At 41.2% G+C, this 17,378-nt stretch overlaps 3 protein-coding genes across 3 annotated transcripts; all 3 read left to right on the top strand.

Annotated features, from left to right (window-relative positions):
• Positions 1 to 427: 427 nt before the first annotated feature.
• On the top strand, positions 428 to 3,560 carry LOC128440842 (uncharacterized). Its single transcript, XM_053423682.1, has 4 exons — positions 428 to 1,280; positions 1,507 to 1,662; positions 1,867 to 1,959; positions 2,217 to 3,560. Exons 1-4 carry the CDS (start codon positions 1,176 to 1,178, stop codon positions 2,529 to 2,531), a joined length of 669 nt encoding a protein of 222 aa, XP_053279657.1. The 5' UTR covers positions 428 to 1,175; the 3' UTR covers positions 2,532 to 3,560.
• A 2,181-nt stretch (positions 3,561 to 5,741) lies between these two features.
• On the top strand, positions 5,742 to 8,852 carry LOC128440573 (extracellular calcium-sensing receptor-like). The gene is made up of 6 exons (XM_053423324.1): positions 5,742 to 5,944; positions 6,063 to 6,333; positions 6,438 to 7,220; positions 7,391 to 7,621; positions 7,720 to 7,843; positions 7,939 to 8,852. The coding sequence occupies exons 1-6, from the start codon at positions 5,742 to 5,744 to the stop codon at positions 8,850 to 8,852; spliced, it is 2,526 nt and encodes an 841-aa protein (XP_053279299.1).
• Positions 8,853 to 11,028: 2,176 nt separating this feature from the next.
• Positions 11,029 to 14,131, top strand: LOC128440570 (extracellular calcium-sensing receptor-like). The gene is made up of 6 exons (XM_053423322.1): positions 11,029 to 11,231; positions 11,327 to 11,597; positions 11,702 to 12,484; positions 12,655 to 12,885; positions 12,995 to 13,118; positions 13,218 to 14,131. The coding sequence occupies exons 1-6, from the start codon at positions 11,029 to 11,031 to the stop codon at positions 14,129 to 14,131; spliced, it is 2,526 nt and encodes an 841-aa protein (XP_053279297.1).
• The last annotated feature ends 3,247 nt before the right edge of the window (positions 14,132 to 17,378 follow it).

The following is a 17,378-nucleotide window of genomic DNA, read 5'->3' as shown; positions in this document are numbered from 1 at the left end:
GCATGTCCAGCCAGAGAAACGGTTTTGATTGAGCTTGATGAACTGGCTGATGACTACCCTTTGTCCGACTACTTTGTTGGACCTCTCAGAATGGTGACATTAAAAAGACATATTATCACATAAGGTATGTTCATGTTTATATAATGAATGTCAAATGGCTTTGCTCTAGCATTGTTTTTTGAATTTCTGACCAATTTTTGTTGAAACATTTGAGCCTAATCTTCTCTTTCCTCATTTGCAGACTGCGGTGAAATGACTGATCCAGTTAAGTTCCGAATCATTCTGGGAGAGAATAATTCCCAGAGATTGATCCTTCCTGGCGGGATACCAGACTCTATCAGTGACCTTGCAGACCAAATAAAGCAGCAGTGTGGAGTAGAAGGGGACTTCAGACTTCAATACATGGATTAGGAGTTTGGGAATGAATTCACCAACTTGCTGTCAATGTCAGATGTCCAGGACAAAAGTACCATCAAGGTCATATTTAATTCCATTACTACTGTCCAGCATGATGGCTCTCAGCCCCCTCCCTACCCAGCTGCTGCTGCCACCATTCGATCTCCAGATGACTCCTCGTCCCTTTCTTCGGGTAGCTCACAGGATACAGAAATACTGTCTTCACCGGAGTCCACTTCCTCAAGATCCTCTGGATGGCCCATTATCTTCACTGTTCCCCGGTTCTCCTATGATGCTGAGCTGCAGCTGGACAGGGCCAACACTGCTTTTAAAGAACTGGAACTTTGTTAAGTCCTGATACCCAACTTAAGTCAGCCATTCTTGATGGCTTGACTGAAACTATTGTGAAGTACAAAGTGTACCTCTCCGACCGTGAGTTTGAGGAGGTAGCTGAAGCTCTTGTATCAGCACATCCATGTTTGAAAGAACCAGGCTCAGTCACTGGATTTGGCGGCTGGAAGACGAGCTTGAAATATAAACTTGGTAACTACCGAACAAAGCTCAGGCGGCTTGGCTGCCCAGAAGTCACAGTAAATGCCCTAACACACAAACCTGGTGGCAAATGCAGTCCTGCTTATGGTGTAAAGAGACCAAAAAAAGCAGAAGTGAATTACTGCCCTGCCTACCCGTCTGGTGAAACTGCCGAGACACAAGAAGGACTAAGAGTGGCCCTCCTCCCAGAAGTGAAGAAAAGAAACAATGAGGAGAATGTGGCGAAAATGATGGACAAGACCTTTGCTTACAGGAGGCAAGAAGTAGTTCGGGAGTCACCAATGATAGCTGACTTCAAAACGAGGTGGCCGGCTCTCTTCAATGTGCATGAGGTAAGTAAATGACTGTGTGAAGGAACATCCTCTTTCACGTTTTACAGTGTGAGCTATATAGAGACACCTATTTGCAGACTGATGTATTTCATAAACTGGTAAAGGTTCACTGGCTCTGACCGTGGAATTTGAATGGAGAAAACTAATATTGATAAACCAAACATGTACCACTGAAATCAAAAAAGCCAAACTAATTTTTATTTTTTTTATCTTTCCCAATTTGTAGGTGTGTTTGGAATTCAAGAGAATCACAACACTCCATTTAGAGTCAAAGTTCTTCTCTGAGCTGGATGCTTACTCTGCAGACCTAATCAAGTTGTTTGCCAAGAAAGGCGGAGTTCAAGGGAAACAGATCAGAAGCATCATGGTACCCATGACTGAGGTATGATAATGGAGAAGTGACTCATGTTATATACTCATATTTATAATAATTACACATCTATTCTAGCTTCTTAATGCTTATCATGTTGTGATGACCTGTGAATCTTGCATCCGGTGTGTGAAAACAACTCTGCTGGGTGGTGTTGATGTTTTTCCTAATGTGTTTTTTCTTTTTTCCCATATTCTCTCTAATCTGCAACCTTAGACTGACAGCATTGATGTCAGAAGAGAATGCATACTGAAAAGTCTTTGCGTCTACTTGAATGAAGATCCAGAGAAGCTGGTGAAAGAATACCTGGTATGTTGATTTAACTTAATCTTCACTGGGGATGATCATGGTTAATTTTCCCCTTAATTCATATAGCCCTTAAAACTTTCAAAATATCAGCTCCAAAAACATTTGGAATGCATTTACTTTGATTATTTGAAGATGGTTGGGGATAGCTGTTTTACATTAATAGTGTAAAAATGCCACGTGCTGTAAGATATGGAATATAATGCACATAAATGAAACATTATTTCTCTTATTAAATTTAATTTTTTTCTTAATTACAGAGCGATGATGAAAGCAGTCTGGCGGCTATGGCAGAGACGGTCTTTGGAGTTTTTGTCATTCGACACCACGGTGCAGGGCCCAGTGAGAACCCAGAGGATGTCGGAATTATTCTGGAGGGTGTAATGGTGTTGCATGAGTTCAGGTATGTGCCTTTTGCAGTGGCAATGTTGCTTGCGCTCGTCTATGCTCTAAACCTGAGCTACCCCAGAGAACTAAGATACACCTTTGAAGCTCTGCAGAAGATCATTATGAAACTAGATGGAAATAAACTTTCCGCAAAAGTGCAAGCTCTCAAAACATTGCTTTCCCGTTAATAACCACACAAGGTACATGACTGAGCTCATCCTCACCTTAGGAAATCACCTTGTGATTGCTTTAGATTGCTTTAAATCAGTAAAAAATCTCGTTCAATCAAAACATAATTGAAGTTAAAATACTCCGACTGTAAGAAGGTTTTCAATGATTCTCTAAAGTAAAAATGTTTTTCCTTGACAATGTTTTAGATTGCCCACTGTTGGTTTTTATGTAATAATATCCCTAACTGTGAAATGTTTTTTTTTTGTTACTAAGGTAAAGTAACATTTTTTTGGCACTTTAAAAATAAGTGAAGCAGTGTTTTGTTTATACTGTTCAAGTTTTGACACTGAGCAGGCTTCAATTCATTGAACCTCTGTTTCTGATGTTAATGTTCACTGTTACATTCTAAATATGTTGGTCTGATGTTGAAGTGGAATGTGAAATGTTTCAAGGGAAATGTGAGTCTAATGCTGGCCTCACACTGCAAGGTTCTCGTCAAATTTATGCCCTGGCCCCGCCCAACAATCGACAGAAAAATCGGGTCTGCGACATTGTCAGTCCTGATTGAGGGGGGTACTGATCAATCGTAAGCCTTGATCGGCTAATATAGCGTCGGGGGTTACCCGATCGCTTTAAAACATTTTAGAAATTTGTTGAATTAGATCTTTCCAAAACTTTCTATCTGTGACCATTCCCTCGGCCACGATATTCTAATGGAGTCCTGTAATATGTGATGGCTACTAGACAGTCCCCCATTTCTTAAAAGCACTCTACTGTTCACTAAATCACTCTACTTTTGTGAATTTGCTTCTTTATATATATATATATATATATATATATATGTGTGTGTGTGCGTGTTCTCAAAAATGGGAAAGTATATTTTTTTATATTTACAAGCACCTGAAAGTGTTAACTTTTCTTGCACTTTGAAAAATAAGGGAAGCAATGTGTTGATGTTAAGAGAAAGTATTTTTTTATGTTGTTTTCAAGCACCTGAAAGTGTTGAACTTTGTTCTTTTGAAGAAATACAATTTGATTGCCTCATCCACAGTTTGTCTTGTCTTGTTTCCAGCCTTTTAAACATTTAATTTGGTTTTGTTACTAGTCACATTGTTTGCACTTGAAAGCTATGGTTTGAATGAATTTCCACGTGATTAAAAGGCTTTGTTTTAGCACTAAGCAATTATGTTGGGCCAACTTAATTTTTTTGGGATAGATTAACTCAATTTAATAGTTTAAATTGTATTAATTTGAAATCAGTTGGATAAACTCTATTGAATTAAGTTAGTCTTAATTCGACTAACTATTAAATCAAGTTGGATCTAATTCAACAAACTAAGTTGAATCAACTGTAAGATATAACACTAACCCAACCTAAGAAAATTACATTAGACCAACATAATTGCTTTATGCTGTAAGAAACCCATTTAATCATGTGGAAATTCTTTCCATGATTTTTTTAAGTAAATTCAAGGAATTATTTTTTTGAGTGTACGCCACCGTCGAGAGGAGAAGGCTGTCCAGCCTCTTTCCGATTCCTCTCTCCGAGAGGAGCTCAAAGGTGCAGCTTCCAGCTCACCTCAACAAGGAAACCTCCTCCAATCCAAGCCTTAACAACCTTCAAGCAGCGACGTGAGGGCCTTCCCAAGGACAGCAACCTCTGTGTAAAACTTTATACTTTGTTATATTCATAATAAATATTTTTCTTTCACAAATGCTTTTTTCACAATGTTGGATAAGTGAATTTTGCCGACCTCTACACTGTCAAGTAATCTATATCCTTCAACTGAGCTAAGCTATATGGTAATTTAGGTTACAGTAATTCATAAAAAATGTAATCAGAGTTCCAAATTTGTAGTTAGTACTTTTATGAGAATTAATCAATTAATTGGCTATCTTTTCCCTTCCTTTGAGGGGTGGTGCCCCGAGGTACATTTAATCAATTCAAAATTATTAATTAATATTCATGTTTGCAATATTAATATTCAATATTTTATTTTGATAACTAAATTTATTAAATTCCGAAAGGCACAACATTTTATGGTATAAGGTTTAATGCATTATTGCACAACACACTGCAGTTGTCTTACACTGATAACTTTTGCCCTCGGGGGGGGGAAACCCCGCTGAGCTAAGGAGGATTTTGAATTTTATAAGGAAATCTACAAATTGTGTCGTCAGTTTGAGTTTCACATGAGTAACTTGACATAATCATGCAAATTTGTGTTTTATTTGTCAAACATAAATGTTTGATTTAATCAAAGCAAAACCCTGAAAACAAGCCAACTCACTCTGAGATCCAACAAGAGAGGAAACATGAAATTGTGAAGGGAATTATTGATATTTTGGTGAACTTTGAAAAATGCCATCCACCAACAGACCTGAGAAAGGGGATTGGTTGACTGCTTCCATCTAGTGGTCATATCCACTGCTGATCTACAGTTCTGCATTGTTGATGTTTAACTTCAATTTACAGAATATAAGACACTCTTCATGATGCAAAATGTATCCTTCACATATAAATGGCTTTTTCTTTCAAATAAACCAGATTATTGTCACTGTGTTATGATATTGGCCCATTTGAACCTGAAGGAAAACATCAACCTTTTCCCTCAATCCATGAACTTAAGGATCGGCTGTGGCTCGGGAGGTCGAGATGGGTTTGATTCCCGTCTCCCTCATTCCACACATGCCAAGGTGTCATTGGCCAAGACGCTGAACCCGAAAGACAGCTGACGGCAGTGAATGAAGGATGTGTGATAGAGAAAGTGCTGCATGTCAAAGCCTTGTATGAGTGAATATTTACCAAATACAGACCATAAATATAAATGTATTCAGTGCTACAATGTAACCCAAGTTATTAATATTATTGTTATTATTTATATTACCTTTATAGGTTTTAAGAGATCCACCACTGGTAAATATCTGTAATTGAATGCCACGTTTAAACAGATACAGCACAACGAAAACACTTCTCTCCACAATGTAGTTATTATTTTACAACCCTGTGCAGATCCTCAGAGGTAACAGGTAAATCAGTTCTGTCTCTTACACGTCAGTCTTTGGGCTGAATTTCTTAGAGGTGCAGTAATGAGTTGAGAATAATCTCATGGGATTTGGGAGTACGTTCACATTGGCTGTTGATTCTTCTCTCATGGTAGAAAGAAACACTATAAGGGTCAGTTCCCAGGTCAGAGTTGCCTCGATGAAAAATGGGGAGACTCGTTATGGGTTGGATCACTTGTATCCTCTTCACTCTGCTGGCAGGGATAAAGTCAGAAAAACAAACATGCAAAGTGATTGGGCAAACAGGGTTCAAAGAGTTTTCTAAAGATGGTGATCTCATTATCGGCGGAGTTTTCTCTTTGTCTACTACACGCAAATTGATTGACAACGGCTACCACGCATTGCCGTATACATTCTGCGAAAAGTAAGTGATTTTGCGGTAGAGCCTGTGTATGTTATGTAATCGGGTCATAACATGTTTTGTGTGTGAATGTGATCAGCTCTAATGTAATTTATTAATAACAAGCGAACACTGTGTGTAGGCTGGATGACAGGGAACTGAAGTTTGCCAGGATAGTAATGTTTACAGTGGAGGAGATCAACAGAGATTCTAAGCTCCTTCCTGGATTGAGTCTGGGCTACAGGCTGTACAGTGGCTGTGGGGATGAGAACCTGATTCGAGCAGCAGTGGAAGCCGTAAACGGAGAAGACTCAAAGGGCTGCGCTGATCAGATACAGGCTCTCCTGGGCCATTCCTCCTCCGGAGTGAGTAAAGGTATAAACATCATACTCAGCCCGCTATCCATTCCACAGGTGAGGACACGTGATTGGGAAATAACTGGGGTTTACTCATGTTTCCATCTTTGAAGAATGTTTATTCTGCCTTGTTGTGGTTAACATGTTTTATTTCTTTTAAGGTGAGCCATTTCTCCACTTGTGCTTGCTTGGGAGACAAAAAGCAGTTCCCCACATTCTTCAGAACTGTGCCCAGTGACCGCTTCCAAGTCATTGGTCTGGTGCAACTCATGAAATACTTTGACTGGCGCTGGGTAGGGATTATTTATACTACGGGCTTGTACTCAGACGAAGGTTCAACGGCATTTGCAAAGGAAGCAGAAAAAGAGGGCATATGTGTTGAATACCGGTTACTTCACTCAGATACAAATGTAAAATTTCCTGCTACTGTGGAGGCTCTGAGGAAATCCTCGTCCAAGGTGGTCCTCTTGTTTATGCCCTTAGCCCCCACCAAATCCTTTTTGTCAGAAATAAATAAGTATAATATCACTGGAAAGCAATGGGTTGGCAGTGAGGCTTGGATCACTCAAACAGACCTGGCTTCTGATGGGAGAAAGAACCTTTTGCAGGGGGCGATGGGCTTCGCCCTCCCTCAGGCCTCAATACCAGGTCTTGGTGAATTCTTACTCAGCTTTAAGCCCTCTGACGAACCACAGAGTGCTATTGTTAAAGATATCTGGGAGTCGTTCTTTGACTGCAGCTTTTCTCCGTCAAATACTTCTACATGTAGTGGCACAGAAGATCTCAGCACAGTCTCCAGTGACTACACAGACGTGACACATTTTAGGGCAGAGAATAATGTGTACAAAGCTGTGTACTTGGTGGCATATGCTATTCACGCACTACTGCAATGTCACAACGGCTCAAATCCAACCACTGGAAAGTCCTGCGTGACTAAAGACCAAGTTCAGCCTAAATTAGTAAGTTATGGTATATTTACTCAGGCATAAGATACTTAATATTAATGATATCCTTACCTTGATGTTAATGCAAAAACTTAAACATTTTAATATTAGCTACATATCGTATTGGTTTCTCAGAAATATGCTGAATTGTCCTGATTGTCCTCTTACAGGTGTTGGAGCACATTAAGTTTGTGAACTTCACAACACAGAGTGGGGCCAAGGTTTTCTTTGATGAAAATGGAGACTCAGTTGCCCAGTATGACTTAGTTAACTGGCAAATAAAAGATGACGGCTCTGTTGAGATCGTAAACATCGGTCAATTTGACACGTCTCTTCCAGAGGGGGAGAAATTCCAACTAAAAGACAACACCAGGATAGTTTGGGGAGGAAACAGTATGCAGGTGAAGTGACCATCTGTCTAATAATTCTCCCAGCTAAATTATATTGTTTTCCTATAGTGTATTTAGAAATGTTCACACGTTGTGTTTTCTCTAATCAGGTGCCGAGGTCTGTTTGCAGAGAGCCATGTCCCCCAGGTACTCGAAAGGCGATAACCAAGCATAAACCTGTGTGCTGCTTTGACTGCTTTGAGTGCCCCGAGGGATCAATTAGTAATGAGACAAGTGAGACAGAAAATGAATTCCTTCATGTTTGCAGTAGAAACAAAAAAGGAAAGAAATGCATGATTTAAAATCTCTCTCTCTATCTCCACTGTTAGATTCTCCGGACTGTTTGATCTGTCCACCTGAATTTTGGCCGAATGAAAAGAAAGACCAGTGTTTCTCGAAGCCGACTGAGTACCTCTCTTACAAAGAGATCATGGGGGCACTTTTAACTGGATTTGGTTGTGTGGGCGTATTTTTATCTTTACTGACATCAATCATTTTTATGACTCATAAAGAGACTCCCATTGTTAAAGCCAACAACTCCGAGCTGAGCTTCCTGCTGCTCTTCTCCCTGACTCTGTGCTTCCTGTGCTCCCTCACCTTCATCGGCCGGCCCTCTGAGTGGTCCTGCATGCTGCGACACACTGCGTTCGGCATCACCTTTGTCCTCTGCATCTCTTGTGTCCTGGGGAAAACTATAGTGGTGTTAATGGCATTCAGGGCGACACTTCCAGGCACAGATATGATGAAATGGTTCGGTCCTGCACAGCAGAGGCTCAGTGTTCTGAGTTTCACCCTGGTTCAGGTTGTAATTTGTGTACTTTGGCTCACAACCAACCCTCCATTTCCAAGGATGAACATGAAATACTATAAAGATAAGATCATCTTAGAGTGCGCTCTGGGGTCAGCTGTCGGGTTCTGGGCTGTGCTGGGTTACATCGGACTTCTTGCTCTCTTGTGTTTCATTCTTGCTTTTTTTGCCAGGAAGCTGCCAGACAGCTTTAATGAGGCCAAACTGATCACCTTCAGCATGTTGATATTCTGTGCAGTCTGGATCACATTCATCCCGGCATATGTCAGCTCTCCTGGGAAGTTCACTGTGGCTGTGGAGATATTTGCTATTCTGGCCTCCAGCTTTGGCTTGCTGATATGCATTTTTGTTCCAAAATGCTACATTATCCTATTCAGGCCAGAACAAAACTCAAAGAAACATTTGATGGGAAAAATACCACCAAGGACACTTTAAGCTGTAGTTTTAAAGGTGTCAAGTTAACTGCAAATAAACTATTTTCAAAGCTTGACAGATATTGCAGTAAATTATAAGTTGTGATGTGATTAACCGAATCAAGTCTTCCTAATTTGTATTCATCAACTCCACTAAGTGTAAGTGGTGTCTGAGATGTCATTAGATTGATTTTGAATGTAGACATTAAACACATTCAACAGAAATATTTACACGTATAATAGTTCATTCAATTGAATGCAGTGGAACAGACAAATAAAAAGTGTCAAGAAACAGGCTCAAAGGTAACACTCTCATAAATATCAGTCCCTTAGACTTGCTTGATTTTTCTTATTAAGATCAATTTATTGTTCTCTGACAAGTCAAGGAAAATGATGAAAGATGCTCTGTCTCGCATTGAGACAGAAAGTAAGAGAACATTCCTGGCAACCCACTGATCCAGATCTGTACTAAAATGTATTGGGTTCTTCCTCTAACAAGTTCCATCGTAACAAAAAATAACAGAATTACAAACTCAAAACTGTTTCTCTTTTTATGTGAGAAGTTACTACAGAAGCACCCCTTGATGATACCATGGACTTGATAACATTGTTAAAAAATATTTCAGAATTTCCTTTTTGTTATATCCAAGAAAACAGGGTGAGGTGATTTATAAGTGGAATCCCTGAGTTATGGCCCTTTACAGCTGTTTTATTAATAACACATTTATTGATGTTTATAAAAGCATGCACTGCATGAAAAGAAGAATTTGTGTCAGTTAGTGTCTCTGCAAATTTCGGTGGAATTACAGGTTAACAGCTGTTCACAGAAATCTGTAAACAGCACATTAAACTGCCAGGAACCACCAGGAATAAGCACATTGCATTCATGTATGTGTGATGTTGAATAAAGCTAAGGGAGGTAGGCTGTAATATAGTAAGTTAGGTATGAGAACAAGTTTAAGTAAAGTGTATTGTTTGCCACAGATTACAGTATCCACATCAGGCAACGGCTCTTCCCAGCCTGTTATCAGACAGGTGTGAGACTGAACTGCGATGTGAAGCACAAACACACACACACACACACACACACACACACACACACACACACACACACACTTGAACCTTCAAGATTAATACCAGCCAGCAATACAAGTAATTGTGTGAAGGCCTATATTCAGCCCAACTGCCTCTGCCCTCACCACCGACCAACACACTGCATTTGTTTAGAGTTCAGTTCCATTGCCATCTCCTCAGACACACAAACACAGACAAACATAGATTACAGTCTCCACAGCACCACTGTACAGTTTTCTAAGAGAAGTATTTCTGCTGACACCAAAACATTGTGCTTCATATCAAGCATATCAGTTGTGTCATCGCTTGTCAAAGTCCCAAATATTTGTCCTTCCAAAATACTGGCCATCTCAGCACCATAATCACATGTCCATGGCAAACTAAGCTGTTGACTCTGCTGAAATTGCCTCATAATTTGAACTTCAATTGTCTTATTGTTGTTATTAAACTTTCTCAGTATTCCATAAAACACTCAACACTTTTATCCAAAGCGACTTGCATTAAATGCATTCAACTATGAGGGTTTGAACACAGAACGGCAAGAATAATGTAATTACATTTACTTAACACCAGAAAGAATAAACTGGTCCTCAGTCACATACTATTCTATATAAATGTACAATTTAAAAACTGTTATTACTGCTGCTTCAAAAGTGTAAAGGACATTTGTGAAGTTTTACTGTGAAAACGTCACCTCAGTCGTTAACGTACACGCGGTAGACGGCTCATCTACTCACAGCCTAGTAAATGAAAAAAACATAGTTATTGTTATATTTGTTATCGTTTTTATTACCTTTCTATGTTTCACAGATCCACCACTAGCAAACATCTGTATTTGACAGCAGCGTTTAAACAGTTACAGCACAACGAAACAACTTCTCTCCACAATGTATTTATTATTTTACAATCCTGTGCAGATCCTCAGAGGTAACAGTTAATGAGTTCGGTCTCCTACACGTCAGTCATTGGGCTGGGTTTCTTAGAAATGCAGTAGTGCATTGAGAATAATCTCAAGGGAATTGGGAGTACGTTCACATTGGCTGTTGATTCTTCTCTCATGGTACAAAGAAACACTATAAAAGTCAGTTCCCAGGTCAGAGTTGCTAGGGATAGGGAGACTCGTGATGGGTTGGATCACTTGTATCCTCTTCACTCTGCTGGCAGGGATAAAATCAGAAAAACAAAAGTGCAAAGTGATCGGGCAAACAGGCTTTAAGGAGTTTTCTAAAGATGGTGATCTCATTATCGGAGGAGTTTTCTCTTTGTCTACTACACGCAAATTGATTGACAATGGCTACCACGCATTGCCGTATACATATTGTGAAAAGTAAGTGAATGTGCGGTAAATCCTGTGTATGTTTTGTGTGTGAATTTGATCAGCTCTAATGTCATTTATTAATAACAAGCAAACACTGTGTGTAGGCTGAATGACAGGGAACTGAAATTTGCCAGGATAGTGATGTTTACAGTGGAGGAGATCAATAGAGATTCTAAGCTCCTTCCTGGATTGAGTCTGGGCTACAGGCTGTACAGTGGCTGTGGGGATGAGAACCTGATTCGAGCAGCAGTGGAAGCCGTAAACGCAGAGGACTCAAAGGGCTGCGCTGATCAGATACAGGCTCTCCTGGGCCATTCCTCCTCCGGAGTGAGTAAAGATATAAACATCATTCTCAGCCCGCTATCCATTCCACAGGTGAGGAGATGTGATAGGGAAATAACTGGGATTTATTCATGTTTACATCTTTGAAGAAAGTTTATTCTGCCTTGTTGAGGTTAACATGTTTTCTCTCTTTGAAGGTGAGCCATCTCTCCACTTGTGCTTGCTTGAGTGACAAAAGGCAGTTCCCCACATTCTTCAGAACTGTGCCCAGTGACCGCTTCCAAGTCATCGGTCTGGCACAGCTCATGAAATACTTTGACTGGCGCTGGGTGGGGATTATTTATTCTAAGGACTTGTACTCAGAAGAAGGTACAACGGCATTTGAAAAGGAAGCAGAAAAAGAGGGCATATGTGTTGAATACCGGTTACTTTACTCAGATTCAAATTTGAAATTCCGTGCTATTGTGGAGGCTCTAAGGAAATCCTCGTCCAAGGTGGTCCTCTTGTTTATGCCCTTACCCCCCACCAAATTGTTCTTGTCGGAAATACGGACGTATAACATTACTGGAAAGCAATGGGTTGGCAGTGAGGCTTGGATCACTCAAACACACCTGGCTTCTGACAGGGGTAAGGGCCTTTTGCAGGGGGCGATGGGCTTCGCCCTCCCTCAGGCCCCCATCCCAGGTCTTGGTGAATTCTTACTCAGCTTTAAGCCCTCTGATGAACCACAAAGTGCTATAGTTAAAGATTTCTGGGAGTCGTTCTTTGACTGCAGCTTCTCTCCGTCAAATACTTCTACGTGTAGTGGCACAGAAGATCTCAGCACAGTCTCCAGTGACTTCACAGACGTGACACATTTTAGGGAAGAGAATAATGTGTACAAAGCTGTGTACTTGGTGGCATATGCTATTCACGCACTACTGCAATGTCACAACGGCTCAAATCCAACCACTGGAAATTCCTGTGTGACTAAAGACCAAGTTCAGCCTAAATTAGTAAGTTCTGGTATGTTTACTCAGGCATAAGATACTTAATATTAATATTTTTCTTGCCCTGATGTTAATGCAATAACTTTAACATTTGAATATTAGTTACATATCGTATTGGTTTCTCAGATATATGCTGAAATGTCATGATTGTCCTCTTACAGGTGTTGGAGCACATTAAGTTTGTGAACTTCACAACACAGAGTGGGGCCAAGGTTTTCTTTGATGAAAATGGAGACTCAGTTGCCCAGTATGACTTAGTTAACTGGCAAATAAAAGATGATGGCTCTGTTGAGGTCGTAAACATCGGTCAATTTGACACGTCTCTTCCAGAGGGGGAGAAATTCCAACTAAAAGACAACACCAGGATAGTGTGGGGAGGAAACAGTAAGCAGGTGAGGTGACCATCTGTCTGATTAATTCTCCCATCTGAATTACATTGTTTTCCTACAGAGCATTTAGGTGCATTTATGAATATTCACACATTGTGTTTTCTCTAATCAGGTGCCGAGGTCTGTTTGCAGAGAGCCATGTCCCCCAGGGACTCGAAAGGCGATAAACAAGCATAAACCTGTGTGCTGCTTCGACTGCTTTGAGTGCCCCGAGGGATCAATTAGTAATGAGACAAGTGAGACAAAAAATGAATTCCTTCATGTTTGCAGTAGAAACAATAAAAAGGAAAGAAATGCATGTTTTAAAATATCTCTCTCTCTATCTCCACTGTTAGATTCTCCGGACTGTTTGATCTGTCCACCTGAATTTTGGCCGAATGATAAGAAAGACCAGTGTCTCCCGAAGCCGACTGAGTACCTCTCTTACAAAGAGATCATGGGGGCACTTTTAACTGGATTTGGTTGTGTGGGCGTATTTTTATCTCTACTGACATCAATCATTTTTATGACTCATAAAGAGACTCCCATTGTTAAAGCCAACAACTCCGAGCTGAGCTTCCTGCTGCTCTTCTCCCTGACTCTGTGCTTCCTGTGCTCCCTCACCTTCATCGGCCGGCCCTCTGAGTGGTCCTGCATGCTGCGACACACTGCGTTCGGCATCACCTTCGTCCTCTGCATCTCTTGTGTTCTGGGGAAAACTATAGTGGTGTTAATGGCCTTCAGGGCGACACTTCCAGGCAGAAATATGATGAAATGGTTCGGTCCTGCACAGCAGAGGCTCAGTGTTCTGAGTTTTACCCTGGTTCAGGTTGTAATTTGTTTACTTTGGCTCACAACCAACCCTCCATTTCCAAGGATGAACATGAAATACCATAAAGATAAGATCATCTTAGAGTGCGCTCTGGGGTCAGCTGTCGGGTTCTGGGCTGTGTTGGGTTACATCGGACTTCTTGCTCTCTTGTGTTTCATTCTTGCTTTTTTTGCCAGGAAGCTGCCAGACAGCTTTAATGAGGCCAAACTGATCACCTTCAGCATGTTGATATTCTGTGCAGTCTGGATCACATTCATCCCAGCATATGTCAGCTCTCCTGGGAAGTTCACTGTGGCTGTCGAGATATTTGCTATTCTGGCCTCCAGCTTTGGCTTGCTGATATGCATTTTCGTACCAAAATGCTACATTATCCTATTCAGGCCAGAGGAAAACTCAAAGAGACATTTGATGGGAAAAATAGCACCAAGGACACATTGAGCTGTAGTTTTGAAGATGTTGGGTTAACTGCAAATAAACTAGTTTCACAGCCTGACAGATATTGTAGTAAATTATAAGTTGTGATGTGCTGAATAAAGCAAATGAACCGAATCAAGTCTTCCTCATTTTTATTCATGAACTCAACTGAGTTTAAGCAGTGTCTGAGATGTTGTTAGATTGTTTTTGAATGTAGAATTTAAACACATTCAACAGAAATATTTATGCCTATAACAGTTCAATTAATATACTGCAGTGGAACAATCAATAAAAAGTGTCAAGAAACTGGCTTGGCTATAAGCCACTACAACTGCACTGAGTAGAGCACATACCTCGTCCAAGGCCCAACAGTCAAAGGTAACACTCTCAAAAATATCAGTCCCTTAGACTTGCTTGATTTTTCTTATTAAGATCAATTAATTATTTTCTGTTAAATCAATGAAAATTTTGCAAGATGCTCTGTCTCGCAATGTTAAAGAAAGTAAGGTGGGAATTAACGCGGGGTTCTTGCAGTTTCACAAGTCTGAGAATGTTGGCACGTGACCCCCTGCTCCTAGGCCTAGGGGAGGCTTTCACATGTAAATGCAAATGCTGTGAGCTTTACAAATGCAAATCAGGATAGTTCCCTCAGTGGTGCAGAGGTAACACCTTTTTCTAAAAAGTACTAACTAAGGTACCAACTAAAATATCTGGCATAAGTACGTAAGTGTGCTATAATGAATTACATTGTATACCATGAGCATGATCTTAATCAATTATTACACGACTTAATATTTATTTGTGATTTCTAAACCTGCTGTGCTGAGACCCAAGAACTGGAGCAGCAGAGAAGCTGTGGAGGAGCTGCGTGACTGCCTGGACAAAACAGACTGGGACATTTTTAGAACTGCTATTCTCCAGGACAATCTGACACAGCTGAGCGTGCCTGAGCCCACCTGCAGGTGGATCACTAATTTCCTGACCGACAGGAAGCAGCGCGTGAGGCTTGGCAAGCTTGTCTCTGAGCCCCGGACCATCAGCACTGGAGCCCCACAAGGTTGAGTGCTCGCCCCTCTACTCTTATCCCTCTAAACCAACAACTGCACCTCCAGCCATCCCTCTGTCAAACTCCTGAAGTTTGCTGACGACACAACCCTAACTGGATTAATCTCCAATTAGGACAAGGCCGCCTACAGAGAGGAAGTTAACAGCCGGGCTTCCTGGTGCAGCCAGAACCACCTGGAGCTGAACGCTTTAAAAACTGTAGAGATGGTGGCAGACTTCAGGAGGAGCCCAGTCCAAACAGCCGCCCTCACCATGTGCAACTCCCCAGTTAAAAAAGTGGAGTCTTTCAGATTCCTGGGGACTATAATTGCACAGGACCAGAGGTGGACGGAGAACATCACCTCCACCATCAAGAAGGCCCAGCAGAGGATTTTCTTCCTAGGGAAACTGAAGAAATTCAACATGCCGCGGAAAGTGATGGTTGAGTTCTACACAGCATCATTGAGTCCATCCTCACCTTATCAATCACCGTCTGTTTTGCTGCCTCCACTGCCAAAGACAAGGGCAGACTGCAGCGGATCATTCGGTCAGCCGAGAAGGTCATCGGCTGTGACATGCCAGCTCTCCTAGACCTGTTCCACTCCCGGACCGGTAGGAGAGCACGCAAGATCATTGCTGATCCTTCCCATCCCGGTCACAACCTGTTCCAGAGACTTCCATCCGGAAAAAGGTTCCGGGCCATCAGGACTAAAACCTTGCGCCATCTGAACAGTTTTTTTCCTATGGCAGTGGGGCTCACAAACAAGCCCCCTGCATCACACTGACTCTGCATCACACTGGCTCTGCCCCCCCCGCACATAATTTATAATTTATATATTATTGTCACTATCACCAATCTCTGCACCTTAGCATCGCACGTGCCCATAACTCTGTTACTATTTATATTTTGTTCTATATAGTTTTTTTTATATTGTTGTTTTATGTTCAGTGCACCAACGAACTAGCCTGGATGCCAGACGAACTTAGCCCCGCCCACAACATTTTTGGTCGGGCAGTTCGGTCTGGAGTCGCTCCATTGGGAAAAAATTATGGGGCGTGTTTCAACTGACCAGGAAGTAAAATTCCTCTTCGCTCAATTGGATAGACCTACAACCAATCAGAGCAACGTAGTATGTGACGTATGCTAAGCAACGCATTGTGAGTTATTTACTAACTAAATAACAGCTGGCTCCCATCCACTCCCATGTTAAAACTTTGTGCCGGTCACACCGGAGGCTGAAGCACCGCGAGGCAGCCTTGGCGCAGCGCGGTGCTTCAGCCTCCGGTGTGACCGGCACAAAGCCGTGCAGCGATCTACTGGATCAACGGGTGATATTATTAGCGCTGCCCGGCGGTTCAGCGTCGCTTCAGCGTCCGTTGTGAACAGCCAAGCGCCGGGGCGATAGGGATTAGCGCGGTGCTTTGGCGTCGCCTCCACGTTCTGTGTTCCTCTTTCAAATGAATGCGCTGTCGATGTCTTCTAAAACAGACTCAATGGCAGCATCTACACATCTCAGCTCGCCAGCGGCAGGCATGTTTGTTGAAAACAAATTCAACCCAAGGGCACTTTGATGACGTGGTTGATTACGTCACTGTTGATCATCTGTCAATCATCGTATAAAGCCCGCCCTGACAATCTGATTGGCCCGGTCGTCCATAATTTTTTCCCAATGGAGCGACTCCAGACCGAACTGCCCGACCAAAAATGTTGTGGGCGGGGCTAAGTTCGTCTGGCATCCAGGCTACCAACGAACGACACCAAGGCAAATTCTTTTATGTGCCAACATACTTGGCAAATAAAATAATTCTGATTCTGATTTACCTGACTCATTATTATATAATTATTATTGAATCATGCATTTGAGCTGTTAAGTTAATTTAATTATTTATTTATTATATTTTATAATTAATAACATAATTTGCATAATAATAGCACTTTGCAGATAAACAACCTTCTGAAAATATTAGTTACAATATTTTTTACACACTTTAAAAAATACATATGCATATAAATCGCATCATTGAAAATTAATAATTCACAAATGATTACCATTTCACACAGTAGTAGAGACAAGTTATTGTTATGTTTAAAGTAAATCCAAAGAACGTGATTTGTATGAAAATGTTTTTTAATCACTTTAATCAACTCACGATTAAGCCTGTGGTTCAGCAGCACCCAGTCACAGTGAGGACAGTGAGGAAATGGTCTCCTGAGGCAATGGAAACA

This window comes from Pleuronectes platessa, chromosome 5, assembly GCF_947347685.1.
Source record: "Pleuronectes platessa chromosome 5, fPlePla1.1, whole genome shotgun sequence".
Classification (NCBI taxonomy): Eukaryota; Metazoa; Chordata; class Actinopteri; order Pleuronectiformes; family Pleuronectidae; genus Pleuronectes; species Pleuronectes platessa.
The sequence above is the reverse complement of the archived record's forward strand: the minus strand, read 5'-3'. Positions and strand labels throughout refer to the sequence as shown.